General features: G+C 45.8%; 1 protein-coding gene across 1 annotated transcript; it reads right to left on the reverse strand.

Annotated features, from left to right (window-relative positions):
• Positions 1–831: 831 nt before the first annotated feature.
• Positions 832–15,695, reverse strand: LOC119373419 (pepsin A-4-like). The gene is made up of 6 exons (XM_037643444.2): positions 15,603–15,695; positions 14,599–14,719; positions 8,819–9,239; positions 6,313–6,457; positions 5,929–6,027; positions 832–1,018 (listed from the first exon to the last, which is right to left on the reverse strand). Exons 3-6 carry the CDS (start codon positions 9,094–9,096, stop codon positions 848–850), a joined length of 693 nt encoding a protein of 230 aa, XP_037499372.2. The 5' UTR covers positions 9,097–9,239; positions 14,599–14,719; positions 15,603–15,695; the 3' UTR covers positions 832–847.
• Between the last annotated feature and the right edge of the window lie 1,203 nt (positions 15,696–16,898).

The raw sequence follows: 16,898 nt of genomic DNA on the forward strand, positions 1-16,898 counted from the left end.
TCTCACCACGTGTCTTCCTGCACGTTCGTGTCTGCGAAGCATTTGACTCCGAGGGAGTGAGTGATGTGCTTGAAGTGCAGTACTTCAGAGAGATGTCACGTGCAAGTGCAGAAAAATGTTTGTATTTTGCAACAATTTTTTGAGCGAGCAGTAAGCAGTCTCCAAAATGTAAGAGCTGTACACTTTGCAAGGCTCGTGCATGGAATGTCTGCTCAGTTATTGTTTTTTTTTTATTGGGTATGACATTATCTGGAAACGTAATCCTTCAATGTACTCGAGGGTGCGACACGTGAACGCTTTCAACCCCTCTTTAAATGCGTTTATTAAAAAAGCCACTGGACTGAATGCACGTCTTTAGATTTGCCCCAGCGTCACGAACTATATTCTCATCTCCCTACCTTACCATCGTCATTCATCACTCTTTCGCTCCCCTGTCCCCCCTCCCCAGTGTAGAGTAGCAGAGTAGCAGGCCAGAGCAAACTATAGCTCAGGCCGACCTCTCTGCCTTTCTGTAAATAAATTCTTTCTCTCTCTCAAAATGACTGGTGCCAATGACGACAATGAAAAAACAAGTTTGCGAACCCATTGACCCTTAAGATTCCCCGGAACTATTTCCTATATTGTCATATAGGACAATATAGGAAATGCTGCATAAACATTATTTCGCTTCCAGAGAAAATAACCACACAGTGCACGCACATGTTCTATGCTGATTAAACGGTTTATAGGACTGCGCGGCGAACCTGCGCGAACACTCTTTTCGTTAAAAATATTCAAATTTAAAACAAAATGTTTATGATGACCTATGTGAATGACGAACGCGGTTTCTTGCAGTTGATAGATGAGTTCAGCGTGCGTAGGCGAAACCTACTAGCCCGTAGCCCGAGCCATTCCTTGGCCACTCGAGAACTGTGTAGACTCGTCTCAGGAACACGTGACCCAGGTGCCACGTGACGTCTCCCTTTGCGACGGCCTCGATGAAACCGCTGTAGCAGCGCTTACCGTTGGGAGTGCGGCGCTGCGTTAAAGGTAATCATAACGAATTGGTTGTGTGCACAAGTCAAACAAACCTATCGGGCTGGCTCTCATAGTGCGCAACCCCAATTACGAGGATCATTATCATTACTTATTAACCCGCAAAAATTTCTTTGGGCGTATTGCCCTTCGCGGAACCTAAAAGATGAGTAAACACAATGACCTCTATTACACCAGGGATTCATACAGGCCAACTTGGCATATGTGTTTTAAATCAGTTAACGGAAACCGAAGCGGAAAATAAAGTTATTCAACGAAAGGTATTCAGTGAGTGAGCGCAATCGCAGGTAATTGAAATGTTGCTCCAGATTTTCGTACTTTGGCTTCCTTTATGCTATTAAAAACGTGGCTAGGCTTAGTCAATATAAATAAATATTAAATGCGAAGCATTTCTTAGCTAACCTTTGGCACTTTGAGCATTTCTATCTATCTATCTATCTATCTATCTATCTATCTATGTCTGGATGCTCTCATGATCGCCTCTTTAGCTTGGTCTAGACCAAAATTGGCATGCGAGGGTAAGAGGATTTGGTGAACATGACTGTTGGATCACGACATGAATAACGTGTAAATCCTGATGCGTACGTAAACCCTTTCCTCCAGACACATGTGACACATACCCGTTTACCACGGGCCGCGGTGTACGGGTATGCGCCACAGGCGATTGACAGCTTACTCTACCCAGGAACGGCGAGAACAGACATTAGTAATTTTATTGCGAGAGCGTTAAGAAAAACCGACATCAGCAGCGTAGACAATTAGGACCCCAGCTGGAATCGAACTCAAGCATTCTGCGCGGCAGTCAGGTATTCTACCACAGAGCCGTGCCAGGTCTTGAACTGCTTTGGAAAAATGCCTTATGCTGGCGCAGTGTCTTTGCAACGTGAATTGTGGTTGTGGTGCTGGCTATCTAATTTTACAAGAAAGCAATAAACACTGCATATGTACCCCTATGATACAGGCGTCATATCAGATTAACGGCTGTGGTTCCAGTGTTGATCCGCTTTTGCATCATTCTAACTAACTTGACATTTCTATTCCTGTGATTCAGGAAGCTATAATGAAGCATTGCTCGGCCTCGGAGAAATACGTTACTGAAAGTTAAGTAAGATATTTACATCATTGCCCCATATAGTGCATTTAGTTTCGATAATACTGACTTGTGTACTCTAACGTGAGGGCTGACGTTACGTCGCACCATAAGTTACCCTTTAAACGCCAGTGTTTCGACGTGCCCGGTAAGCCCACGATGCGCACACAGCTACTACACTTACAAAAAACGCCAAGCCTGCGCCGAAACCGCAGCACAGTCACAGCGAAAGCTGGAAGAGCGGCGTTTCTAGAGCCCGTTGTAAGCTCTCTTGGGGCTACTAATGCAAGTACACTAGCAAGGTACCCACTACGCCATAAATCACATTTTTTGTGAAGTTGGGAAGCACCTATTAGGCCATTATTCGTCATTCTGCGGAGAAGCCAGGCACAAGCTACACGTCTGTAAGACATTATGTGCACTTTGTTGACCCGACGACTGATGACGATGAAGAATTATGGCTCAGCCCTTTGTTATGGGTATTCAGGTATTCTACCGCAGAGCCACGCCATCTCTATAAATTGGTTTGGATAAACAGAATATGCAGGCGTAATGTCGGTGCAACTTCAATTGTGGTTGTGGTGCTGGCTGTCGAATTTTACAAGAAAGCAATAAACACTACACATGTACCCCTACGATGTGTACTCCTACGATACAGGCGTCATATCAGATTAACGTCTGTGGTTCCAGTGTTGACTCCGTTTTTATAGCAATCTAATAAACAATACATTTGTATTCGTGTGATTCAGCAAGCTATATTGAAGCATTGCTCGAACCCGGAGGAATATATCTAGAAAGTTACATATGATATTCACATCATCGCACCGTAACGTGCACTTAGTCCGCCAGAACGACGCAGTGTCATCTTCATTTCTTACGAGGCTGGGCTATGGCCTCATGCTGATCGAGGATGATGCCAGATTGACTGACAGCCGCTTTGTGTACTAGGCTACGTAGGCCACATACTCCCAGATACTCTACGAATACGACAAGTGACATCCACTAATGTGGGCCTACCTACCACTAACCAGGCTTACCAACCTCGACGGCCTATACCTTACCAACACTAACGGTGACTTCAAGTTCCGACATGTCGCCGGCTCTATCGACAGACAATTTATCGACGCAATGAACGAGACATCCACGATTTCCAACAGCTGTACTATATCTCATACTTCACTACACATGCACCCCTCGTCACCGCGATCACGACCGGATCCGATAACAAGTCCTGACCAGCTGCTGATGCTCACTGATCACGGCGATGATGACCTTGTTCGAGAACTGTCAAGAACCTCTTCCACACATGCACACGGGTTCGTGAAACGTGCGTGCATACTCCGTCATATAGGGACAAGTATAAGCACTACATATCAGCTTAGCTCTTCTTGTGTTGGTAATACCCACGTTGCCGTTGGCAGCGTCAGCCAACTGTAAAAAACTGGTTATATGGCACATATGCGGCTCTTCAACATATATGTGTGCGTATCCATAGGCGTCCGCACAGAGGGGGGGGGGGGGGCGCCCCCTATTCACCTAAGAGGGGGACGCAAAGTCTGCCCCACACAACGACAAAATAGGGAGGGGTGTGCTGCGACTCGGGGGGGGGCGGGGGGTAGTGTCAGCGCCATACATAGACATAATTGGGAAAGGGGTGCCGCGACGAACCTTCGCCCTCCCCCCTGAAGGGGAACCCTGCGCACGCCTGTGTGCGTATCAAATTTATACCAACCTTTCGCGTAATCTTGTAACGTTTCGCTCAGTAAAAAAAATTACGCCACAGTCACCTTCCCGCCGCATGCTTCGCATAACATCGACTTCCATGGTACGTGGGATCTGCCGAATTTTTTTTATAAAATCCGAAGCTTTTTTTTTAGATGTGGGCCAGCATCTGGACAGAGGTTGAGGTTACATCCCTTCAACTGATATTAATTTGTGCACAAATTTTTTATGTTACTAAACTCTTTTGGTTAATGCAACGGCCCCAGTCTTCAGCTAACTAAAGGCACCAACATATTGATTGTTTCTTAAACATTTGGTTTGTTTATGGGCTGTGATAAATGCTGGAAGTAACCAAAGAGTAGAAAGTACAATATGAACGCTGCGCTTAGGGGCCTTCTCACTTGCATGGTGAATCTGTATTCAGCAGCGTGTGATTTCAGGTGATATTTTACAAGTGATAAAATTTAATCTAGCCTCTGTTTCGAACTATTCATGTTCTAGTTATATTTTAATTTTCTCTGAATAAGGAGTCGATGCCCTTTGCGTCCCTTCTTCCAGATAACTTGCGACGCCTGCACTCTGTGGAGGTGTAGAAGTTCACGCAGTGAATAGAGAAGGTGTGTTGTTGTGAGGGCCTGCTTAAGAAACAGTGGGCTACTACTGCGTGGACGGGGAAAAAATTCACCAATCATAACAATGCTGCGTAACGGGAATACTGAGCGCAGCTTTTTAGGTGTCTCCAGTTGAGGTGCGACTGCCTCGGTGGAAGACCGCGTGGGCGCACTCCACAACAGCCACTGCAGACAGGCCTCCGTCCATAGACTACTTTATTTCCATATATGGTATCGGTGGACGTTCTGACCGCATACCTTAGTGATGACGTCATCGGCGACGGCACGACGGCGCACACTACTGTAGTGTCACGGGTGGCCTCCACGGAACATGTCGTCTCGCCACTGTCGTTACCTGCTCCTCGTGCTGTCCGCGCTATCGCTGTCTTTCATCTTTCGCTGCGCTTCGCGTTCGCTCTCTTTCGTCCTCGTTCACTGCCGGTTACAACGACGCCGACGCCGATCAACGTAGGAACAGGCGCCTAAGAGCTGCGCTCTCAAAGTTTATTGATAAAAGCACCTGAGAGCTTGCCGGTCCGGGCTCAGGCCACCGGGCGCACACGCTAAGGCTTGTGGAGTTAACCCACACAGAAATGAGTTAAACTTGTTGCTGCGCGTGTTGGTTCAACTCGAAGGGGTACATTTTAGGGCAAACTATGAAAGAAAGGCACGAGTAAGAAGTAGGAGAAAGCAGAAAGTTCGGGCGCTGAACTTCAACTGTTTATTCTAAAGGTGAAGACAACAACATACAATCATTTGCGCATGCGCGCGTCATTAAGGAAATAAAATCACACTGTTATGTCCAAGAGCCGCGTCTCAGGGGCGTAGCCAAGGGGGGTTTGGGGGTTCAACCCCCCCCCCCCACCGAAAATTTTCAATTTTGCTTGCTTATATACACACGCACACATACAAACGCACGCACGAACATACAAAAAGGATGGTTGAACCCCCCCTGAAAAAAATTTCTGGCTACGCCCCTGCTGCGTCTCATTTTGGAAAAGACAAACAGACGTATCACTGATACAATTCGTTCCTGTTTTCTTAATGTGAAACGCCTCCAATAACTCTCGCGCTAATGCGCCACTGCTCCTGCCTGTTGCCTTAAACTCACGAAGCAGAGGCTCACAACTGCAGGCTACACAATGCCCAGGAAAATGCGCTTTTTCTTTATTCTAAAAAGATAGTACCGATGTCATGTGGAAAGACGTACGTGGGCCAAAATGGGCGATGTGTCAACGGCCGAGCACGGGAGCATGAATTATCTTTTAGGAATACACGAACTCCTAAATTCCTAAAACAACTCCTAAAGTTGACTTTGGGACGTAAAGCCCAATTATTATTATTATTAATATATTATTATTATTATTATTATTATTATTATTATTATTATTATTATTATTATTATTATTATTATTATTATTATTATTATTATTATTATTATTATTATTATACATGAAAATAAACCCTCACCTGGACTATGTAGTGCTTTGGCCGCAGGACGAACGTACGATTCCCTATCGTAAATCTGATGTCGTGGAGCCGGCTGATGTCGTCGCAGTTCAGCATCCACTGCAGAGATTGAACTTCTTGAGTCAAGCAGATATCCAAAAGTGAACCATGAGTCCTTTATTTTATTTCATACGCTAACCATGCTGAAAAGTTTAGCCTGTGCTTTTTTGATTGACATTATAAACATCGTTTGATGTTGTGAATGTTTTGCGGATGTCTCAGAGGTGTATCCTGTATTTCGTGTTACCCTCTGATATGTTAACGCCTATTAACGCCTAAAGACCGTAAAATATTTTGAACAGGATTAAAATGAACACACACTGGTAGCTGGTGAAACCACCTTACCTCGCCACTGTCAACTTTCATGGCTCCCATGTCATTGTTTATTCGTTGTATTTCGATGGGCGGCCCTCCTATGTAAGGGTCGGCTGTGGCAGGCCTGGCGATGCAACCCGCGAAGCAGTAGCGGCCGTAAGGTCCCATTTCGATTCTTTACATGTAAAAGTGAAAAAAAGAAACAAGCGCAAAGCTGTTAACCAATGCACTCTAGCTGACGTGAGCGATTCTCATTTTTGTAGGAGTGAAGGCAGGATGCGGGTTCACAGGTTCATGAACATCCTAAGGAACTCCAGTGGCCCATAGCAGAAAGCTTTCGTGAGTGAGTTTTCCTATTGCACCCCCACCTTCGCTAATGGTATGACCCGCATGATCATTGGCTCAAATATTATTTACGGAAAATTTCAGCGTAAGGTGTTTTTGCGAATACGGGCCCACATAGCCTAAAATCCGTGCGTCGAGCATTCTACAATTTAAACGCGATTAGTTAATTGTTAATGGATTGGCTGCCATACGCTCTCTAAAATCACGGCATTGCAGGCAACGGTGAAAACTTAGACCTGAGCGCCTTATGTTTATTTTAAGTGGTCAGAACGAAAACAATATAGGTGATTTCCAGTTAATCACCACGTATGCTGTAAAGCTCTTCTTTCATTATTGACGGTTTGGTGAACACCCTGTATGTTCCCATTGTCACATTTTAAAGGCCTTTTAAATTTACTTTTTAAACTTAAATTTAGCTTCACTGGTGCTGTGGGTGAAACGTGACGCAAAGTACGCTCATTACAGTGCTCGCAGGCTCAGGGTTTGCCTAGCGCTTTTCGAATGGGGGCAGGCAATATAAGAAAAAGCTCAAACAACTTAAAGCATCCAAATTATTAGCGAAGTAACGTTAAAAATCATAAAAAAATGTGGCGTAAGGACGCAGTATCTTGTCCTGCAAATTTGCGGCGAAAGATTCAGCTTCGGGTTATCTTAAAGCAGTCTTTTGTAGACGCTGTCGCTCAAGCACACTCTCCCAAATTTGTTGAAGTGTATGAGGAATCCTTACCAACTAGGTGAGCTTTCTATCATTGAAATTTTGGGGATTATTGTGTCATAACTAATGGTACAATTTTATTATCGTATATCAGCAAACAACTGAACCGGACAAGCACTACAGGCGATTCCCGAAAATAAGCAAGGAATTGTCTCTTTTTGCTATATACGCTTGTGTAGAGATACAAGCGAGCATGTGGGCATATCATCTGCACAGTACTAAAGCAGGATTTTGTTGCCGTAAATGGCTCAATCCCAAACATAGCCAAATTGTACCTTAACAGGGAAGCTGTATATCGCCACGACAAACCACAATTTGTTCTTTGTTTCTTTAAAAAAAAAGAAAAGAGCAGCTCCGCTTCGAGGACACCGATGAAACAGCAAAGTTGGTGGCGTTCCCTTCGTCAGGCTAGAGCCTCTATATTTTTTGCAACTGTTTCAGATATGTTGTATCATTCTTATTTATTAAACACCGTCTGTTAAGCTTTGAGGTGGTAGTATAGTTCTATTGCATCTTGACCATACCACTCTTATGCAAAGGTTTATTAACAAAGAAACCTTCACTTAAGATGCTCCGATATGTTGTATCACTGCTCTTTATCAAATACTCTTTGTTAAGCTTTGAGGTGGTAGTATAGCCACCGCCTTATATAACCACAAAATATCTCGTGTGGGTGGCGTGACTGTGGAAACGCGCACACCACTTGTTCGGCTAACTGTTCCCTTCTTCCTTTTTGCTGGAAGTTGTTTGTAGTAGGACTTACGCAACTTCTGTGGCACGTACGCGTATAGGAGGAATATAGTTTTCTGCAGGGCCGCAGGGATTTCTGTGGCGCATGCCCGTTTGTTGGGCTAATTGTTCCCTTCATTTTTAGAGGACCAGTGGCGTGTAGTGGGATTTACCCAATCTCTGCGGCGCATACCCGTTTATAATTCCCACAAGCGCTACCACGGATCCCGAACAGGAAAAGCTCGACCAAGAGCGGCTTCGCTCTTAGGACTCCTAGCGAGTATGTGCAGAGAAATTGGGCAAGCCCCTGTACTCACCACTGGTGCACTAAAAATGAAGAAGAGCTTGCACGAGTGCTGAGCGACTACAGAAATAATGAAAGAAAAAGATAGGCACGCCATTGGCTGTGCCGTCAGCGATGTCATTCTCTCCGCCATAGCCCATTGCTTGTGCGAGCAGCTGGCAGCTTGCTAAGGACCACGCTGGTAACCAATAACGCAGAAAGACTTTAGTGCGCTGTTGGGATTAACCCATTGATGAACACCGGGGCCGCACATTTTCATTGGTTTCAGTTTCAGTTTCGTTGGTTAACCATGCGTACGGAGTATATGGGCGGTGATTGCTCTTGGTCAGATGAGTTCCAATTTGCTATGTAATTACGCTGTGTATATAGCCAACTTCTAGGCTACGCCTGCAGACTCAGTGCCCGTATTGTGCTTATCCAAGTTGGAGAAATTTACTGCTCACCCATCTAGCTGAAAATTCCAGTATGAACCGAGGGCGGGTAAGAATGTCAGCGGCTCCTCGTACCGCATGTTGTTGCTACCACCGAACAGTGCCTCTCCGTTGTCTGTGTCGTCACGACTGAAGTACAAGCCAAGCCGTGGCTCCGCGATGAGCCGCTCGCGCACCAGGGTGCCGAAGAAGGAGCGGGAGCCTTGTTCCAGTCCAAGAACGGCGTTGGATGGAGTGCCCCAGAAGATGTCCTTCTTGCCGTCAAAGTCACCGATGCGCAGGAACGGCATTCGTGGCACAATAACGCCGGCCACTTGCTGTCGATCCCATGACGCCGTCCCGAGAACTGTGCCGTTCCCGAAGGGCGCCGAAGCGACGTCCACGCCGTCAACGTGAGTGAAGGAGCCGCGTGGGTCGTACTTGTCGCGATCACCTGCGTGCAAAGAGTATAAACACTGTATTAGCGTCTTCTATTGGGCTGGTCCGTACACACTCATATTGAACGAAGAAACAGTGGTAGCACAAGACGAAGACGACAGTGCATATACATGCATGTATCCTCTCGTCTGCTTCTTCTAGCGCCGCTTCTTATTTGAAAATCAGTATGAGCCCATCCGTGTGTAAGAGTATAGGAACACGCCAGTGAGTGGCAAAAACTACATTCGCGACACTTCCGTCACGTTATCTGTCAGTTACAGCAGCGCTACGCCCAAGACGCATATCAGCCTGAATCGGCGGCTTGTCGATATTTGTTCTCAAATATTTGCACATTGGCACAGCACTGCAGGCATGAAATTATTGCAATGGTACTGCTATCAATGTGAGTGATTGTTCGGGTTGATGGACCCATACTAAAACCATGATATTGTCACGGGGTCGTGACTTCGAGAGGGGCAGCAGTCGGCGCGTTCAACAAGAAACTCTTTATTTGGCTGAACTTGTGGTCGGGAAACAGAAAGTCAAACTACAACAATACACAATGTACGCTGATAGCAGGGAACAGAGCGTCAGCTGTCGATAAAACTGATCTGAAGCAAGGCATGTCGGTATTTTACATGCGGCATCGAACATTCGAGCATTATGGCTGGTGGCCGCGTTAGATCCAGAATAACTTCAGCTGCGCGCGTTTTCGCGCTGAAGACTATAAGAATATTCTAACATAATCTAGAAGGTTCCCAGACATTAGGGCGTGGCTTGAGCAAGGCAGCGGCTACGCGTGCAACGGGCTAGTCACATAAGAATAGCAAAAGAAGCGTGCGTGGCAGTATAATTATGAGGGACGCCGCACTGAAGGTCTCCGGAAATTTCGACCACCTGGGATTCAATTACGTGCAGCTAATCCTAAGTACGCGGCCCTCAAGCATTTTCGCCGCCATCGAAAATGCGCGCGCCGGAGCCGGGATTAAATCCAGCGACATCCGAGCCAATAGTCGAGCAGCATAACCGCTAAGCGACCGTGATGGGTAAGACTGCGATCAAGGTACAATCATTACTGCAGAAGAGAGCTTTGCGTAAAAAAGAGCAAATTAGGAATCTGCTGCACAGCCGTAGTGATACTTGAAGGGAACTTCAACTTCGCCTTTGAGAGTGGAATGTGATAGCGTGATCAGGGCCCGTTCGCATCTGTTTCTCGTTCGCTCGGAATGCTTCGCTTCTCGGCGAGCATCTCAGCCGCGCCGTGAGGGACGGAACGCCTGTGCGCGTGGCATTGGTCTTTGTAAACTCTCCTTGGGCGCCCACTGCAAGTACTATCGCGAAGTGCCCACTACGCCACATAATTCTCCGTTTTGCGAAGTAGCGAGCTACGAACCATGCGTCTGTAGGACACTATGCGTACATATGTAGCAACACACCTCATTGGTTCACTGGTTGATGATGATGGTGATGCTAATGATGATGAAGAATTATGACTGAGCCATTTGTAATAGGTAGGCAGCTTTGAACCACCCACTTGATCTTTACACAGTCCACATGGGCTAGAGCCTCGTTCTAATCTGCGCTTCGCACACGCAATGATACATCTGTTACCATGAGTATATAGTCAACTGAAGTAACGTATATATATATATATATATATATATATATATATATATATATATATATATATATATATATATATATATATATATATATATATGTCTCTTACCAGTGTATTTTCGAGCACTGGCGTGGCTCTGTGGTAGGATACTAGACTGCCGTGCCGAACACAGGCTCCTTAATGTGGCACTAAAAGGCGTATGCCAGTGAGCAACAGCCAAACATATTTGCGGCTAGTAATGCGGTTGGCGGCACGTGATGTAGATCGGGATTTTGGCATCCGCTTGCAAGATAAGTATGCTTTTTGTAACAGGTACCGTTTTGGAGCATATCGCTTAATGGGCGCCGTGCATACGTTAAGAGCCGCCACAGTCGCGTGCTGCTTCCAGTGCCAAAGCGGCTACGGCAGCAGATTTGGCGGGATAATGGAGCAGACGACGCAGGCGGCAGCAAGCCACTGCGTCGTGTTTTGGTGCTTCGCTTGAGGCGTTTTCTTTGCCGTTTGCTTCCAAAAGACGTCAAATTGTTAGCAGCTGTCAGAGAACGTAGCGTTAGCGCGTGTGCTCCTATTTCGCTAGGCCTCGTCTATCCTCAGGCGAACGCGGCAACATAAAATGCATGAGCTGCATTTATGAAATGCATGAGGAAAGACATCGGAGGTGACGAGCCCGTTGAGCGAAACTGCGCACGGTTAACGCTGGCCGTCTCACTCACTAAGCAATCACAGCTTACACCCTCGGGATAACGCGGCAGCGAACTCAGTGGCAGCATGAAACTGGCGATACCAGCAATTGCACTGTCACGGCCGCTGAATCAAAAAGCTCTTTCCATCGAACGGCTATGGCACTGCATTCGCTGCGCGGACTTTACCAGCGCAGCCGATTTCGTCGTCGCGACTCGTGTTTTGCTGCCATGGCACTGCAAAGCGTGCCAATTATTATTGCGTTTGGGTAGAGAGAGCTACGTGATATAGTTTCTTCCGAGGAGCTAACCTGAAAAAGGCAAGGACCTCCTCAAAACGAGGCACGTTCACGGCGTCGTGGAAGAGGTGTTGCTCGGCAGACCAACAATCACGGGCAAATGAACCCCCCAGAAAAAAAACAATACCCCATCTATTCACCAAACTTACTTTTGTCTTCGAACGAGTGCGATCCACCGTTCACGCCAATTCCGTTCATATTCTCTAAATGGAAACCGGTAAAAACCCCTGCCCGAATAATTCTTGTGGGTGTTATTGCACCCAACAACGCAGCAATTATTCCTGGAGTTCGGCACTCCTGCGAACAGCGCAACTGGCACAAAACGAACTGCCCGCGACAACAGGGAACCCAAGGTCAAGTTTGCGGCGCGACGACAGCGCCGCGCTGCGGCTCTGTCGGAAAGCTCTGGATTGCATGCGCGGCCGACTCAGCCCCGTTAACGGTAGCGCTCGCGCACGTGCGCACGCGTTCTTCTGTAGGTGCGGGTAACTGGGGGGCCGTCAGCTCGGCACGTTGAATAGAGAGGCTTGCTCTGCGAAGCTGCGCATTTCCGCGATGGCAGAAGCGACCACGCGGAAGCGCAGGCGAGGTTCGAAGTATTGCGGTTTAGTGGCCTGCTGCAACAGTGGAGACAACACCAAGGCACACGATTCACGTGTGAAACTGTATCGGTTCCCGGGCGTGTTGGACGAGAAATAAAGGCGGCAAGCGTAGATAGCTGACAGCGCTGTCTCGCCTTCTAGTTTGGCTGTCTGAGTTCATCGCTTTCGTTCGTTTCGACTACCTCAATCGGTAAGTAACGCGGCGCATGCACGCAGCGACTACAGTAATGATTACTCGCTGTCTTCTCGCATTGTGAAAGTCCAGTTGCGGTTGTAGGTGAAGCAACTTTGTGTTTTGATTCTCCGTGTTCGTGAGACCTACCGTCGTTGTTGGACGTTCACACACGCGTTATACCGTTAGCGTTGCGCGGTTGAATTCAACTGAACTCGACACATTGTGAGAAGTGCGGCGCCTGCAATTCACGCGTCGGGAAGGCTGCTTTATCACGCCGGAACGGACGCCTGTGCATTTTCAGCAAGCTTTGTCATCGTTCTGCAGGTTTCCTTCCACAGTCTCAGTAGTTTGCCCATTGTGAGAGGTCTTCTACCAAGGCTGTTCAACCGATCACTCAGTTGAATGCGCTGTTCTCTGTATTGCGGGCATTTCATAATGACATGCTTCATTGATGCATTCCGATTATCACAGTGGAAGCACTATGGGGACGATGCAGGAGTGTATCATACGCATTCATCGCTACTAGAATATTACTTCGTATTTTGCACATGCGTAAACATAAGGGAGGTTCGCATGGTACCATTAGCGGTGAGACCTAAGAAATAGTTACTTCCACGTAAAATGGCGCAAACCCTAAATTGGTTACAGAAGAAGAACTTATCTGACGAAAATTGCCGCAGAATTTTCGTTGCATAGTATGACATTTGTTGGCACTTAACAGCCTTTAACTTTCACAGTGATGCATTCCTTCTCGCGCTTGTCCTCTGAGCGTAGTTTGGCACGCAAGCGGAGCTCATCCGCAGTCGAAGCGGTACTCACGTAATGCGGGCGCCCGCAGCATCGAGCGGCCGCTGCTGTGGGTTTGTCAAGCAGCTGATCATAAGACAAAGCTTGCTGAACCATGACACCTGGCTGCGCATTTGTTGGTGTGGAGCTGCTGATTTGTGATTATGTCACGTGCAAGTATTTTTAACAACTTATATCCGAGTTCCAGCACATAACGAACGACGTGGCCGCTAGGCTGGCATGGTCACATTTTACGCACTATAACTTGTTAGCAACCAAAATAATGCAACGTTTTTTTCGGCAGAATGGTAGACGACATCCTTGACTTCAATCAGAGTGATTTAAAAAAAAAAATTAAAAATGGCCCTTTTGAGAAAATTATTTTCAAAGTTCGGCGTTTTTGGTAAATCACTTACGTTTCAGCTTAATTATCGAGTAAAACGGAGCACGATAAAACCACGTAAATTATTTTAAAAGAAAGCGAAAGTATCAAAGCTAATATGTACCGATTTTCATTATCCTCACTTTAGCTTGCTTGCAGTAATAAATTCCTGAAATAAAGGTTTTTTGTGCGATTTGCCAAGTTTGTGATTTTTTCGTTCAAAAGTGCTTCGACAAGCAAGGGAAATATTAGACTCATAAGATTGTATTTAACTTGTTCTTTAAGGGGAATAAATATTGTGACGAAAAAGTGCACCGTTTTTTCCCTACGTGCGCTCAAAATTCAGAAATCGCGAAATTGGCGGAAAAGTCTTTTTTGCGGCCAAAACATGTATATTTGTTTTCAGGCGAACAAATTTTTTTTTCGCAAAACTAACTGCGAAACCATTGTTCTGGGTGTAATGCCTAGAGCTACAGCAAATCGCATCAAAATCGGGAATGGTGACCGGGACCTCGTGTTCGACCTTATCTGGACACACCCAGCTACGACATTGCTGTTTGAGTCCAGCTAACTCTCACATCAACAAAAATTTTTCATGAGTTTCCTTCAACCTCGTTCAATTGAAGTTTCACTGTAGTGCGGTAATTGGCGCGTCTAATAGGTGTGTTCATGTATTCTGATTACCGTTATGGATGAGCTTGGGGCAGCAGATATGACATTCTAGTGTACACTTTATTTTCCTCTTTGCCTAGTGCAATCAGCTATAATAAAACCGGCTCTTCGTAACAGTTTGCGTTGTTCGGGCATAAATTACAGCACAATCTACTCACGGCACAGTTCCAGATCCGCTTTGCAGTTTGTGGAGAGCACCCAGCTGGCACCAGCCGTATCAAGCGCTGCTTTAAAGGATTGCCACGGAGACCCAATGTTCAGGTCGCAGTAGTACTGTAGCTGCGTGGCGAAATTTCATGGAAACAGTCGGTGAGAACGTAATTGCGAGTTTAGTTTGTTGTCAATAGATTGTGCTATTTGCTAGATGACCTGCTAACCAATTTTGTATCTATGAGATTAAATGAAATTTAAAAAAAGAGCACAAACTTGGTGCAAAAATACTTCAATGCCAATTGTTACAACAACAGCGTCGTGTAGTTCACAAGTAGCTTTTTCAAATTGTATTGTCAAAATAATAACCAACTACTAATTATTCCTGAAATTAAGGCTGTACCTTTCTTCATTATATGCTCTTATGCACACTTATTTCGTGTCGTTATTGTAAACAACGCTTAGTAAGTGATGGTAAAATACATCGCTTCATGGAAGTTAACATGTGTCTTACGCACGCTGCGTGCTATGTAAGGCGTTATTTTGGTGATGTAGCATTGGAATATTCCATCAGTGGTAAACTCTGATGAAAGTCGGGCCACAGTTTGAAGCCGTTTTGAAATTAGATACGTGCTAATCAGTGAAATATTTTCCCGGTTTACGTGCCAAGGCCACAATATGATACAGAGCTTTGCCATATTTGGGGACTGCGGAAGAACTTCGACCAACTGGGGTTATTTAACATGTGTGACTTGTGGCGCAAGCTACTCTGGTCTATACTCGCTGCCTTCAGGTGTTCCCATGTGATACAGCTTTACTGAACACGCTTATGTTTACTTCATATTCGGAATTGTAGATTCAATGGTAAAGCGAGAAGTCTACTGCCCATGGCGCTGTACAGTCTCAAATAAACGTCATATGAACATTTAGAAATTTGTCACGAAGTGGCAGTGAGCCTCACTGCGCACTCTAGAAAGAAATGCTGCCCAACACACATATTTTAGGAACTTACGTTGTTGTAATTTGTAAGGGGCACCGCGAATACTCCAATGCCAGGAATCGCATTTCTTCCTCGGTCGTCGGTTTGACACAAGCATGACCTGCTTGAAAACAAGACACAGCCTTGAAACTAAGGCGCTAGTATCGGCAGATTGCTTCATATCAGATGCGACAGCAAAAAAACACCTCATCTAGTCCATGTCTATGACTCCAGATTTACCAGTGCTTTCAAGGGAACTCCACCCAAAAGATATTAATCACGCTACGATTTCTCAATTTGACGGATCTTGGTCACAGATTTTAACAGCGCCACCTGCTGCTTTTGTGCAGCGTACGTGTTTAGTTATTCGCACTTGTCCATGCTTATCTCTACCACTGTATCTCCCTCTCCTTCCTTTTTTTTCATTGCCACACACCCTTCCTCACACCCACCCTCCGTGCAGTGTGAGTGACTCTAAGCAGCTGTTGTTATTCCCTCTGTCTCTATGCGTCTTTTCTGCTTTGAGTCAATTCTGTAATGATTCATTTCAATAGAGTATCGTCAAATTGTCTAATCCTTTGGAAACGTGAGGTTAGTTGCATTCCTCGCCGCCATAAAAAAAATTAGGAACAAAAACAACAATTACATCGCTCAGCTGTACTGGTGTTCACTCGACTTCACTCAAAACGGCAGTCCATTGTTACGTAATATGTCATAGTCTGCAGTCCTTGAACTTGAAGACACAAACGAAGCCTAGTGGTTTAACGTTGATGATTGAAATTACAATAAATGACACCAATGTTTAATAAAGGCATAGAAAAGCCGTATATTAACTGCTTAATTTCTAACCATGGACACCGTGATAATATTTGGCCTGCCGGTGTGAAGGAGGACCACAGACGAAATATTGCAGACATCGAACTTTGTGTAGTAAGCATTACAATCGCATAAAAATGCGTCACCGAAGTGATTTTACAGGAAACCACCGCGGAGCATGTAGTAGAAAGAAAATTCGGCACCGTACAATAACTGCGTCTGTTAAATGGAGTGTCGCTATATGTGCAGCGGTATCTGGTGCTGCAAAAACTAGATGCAAGAGTCATAAAAGCAATTGCTACATGCCTGGTTGCCTTGCAGACGCAGATGCAAAAGAGCCCTACAATCTTGGCTGACAAGAGGTGGTTCACCATCGCTGCAGCCTGTTGCTTTCCTTTCGTCTGTAGAAGCTACGACTGCGCAACCTGTTTACCGATGTTGCTTGCTGGTCCTTTGCGCTCTTCGTGGTGATGCTGCGCCACGCAAGAAAAGCAGTCGAAAGCCGTATCACCT

Source organism: Rhipicephalus sanguineus, chromosome 11 (genome assembly GCF_013339695.2).
Source record: "Rhipicephalus sanguineus isolate Rsan-2018 chromosome 11, BIME_Rsan_1.4, whole genome shotgun sequence".
Lineage (NCBI taxonomy): Eukaryota > Metazoa > Arthropoda > Arachnida > Ixodida > Ixodidae > Rhipicephalus > Rhipicephalus sanguineus.

Coding starts and splice junctions, on each gene's coding strand:
- LOC119373419 (XM_037643444.2), bottom strand. CDS start 9,096: ATGCCGTTCCTGCGCATCGGTGACTTTGACGGCAAGAAGGACATCTTC. Junction 6,028..6,312: donor TGAAAGTTGACAGTGGCGAG/GTAAGGTGGTTT, acceptor CAATCTCTGCAG/TGGATGCTGAACTGCGACGA. Junction 1,019..5,928: donor CAAAGCACTACATAGTCCAG/GTGAGGGTTTAT, acceptor CCTTTAACGCAG/CGCCGCACTCCCAACGGTAA.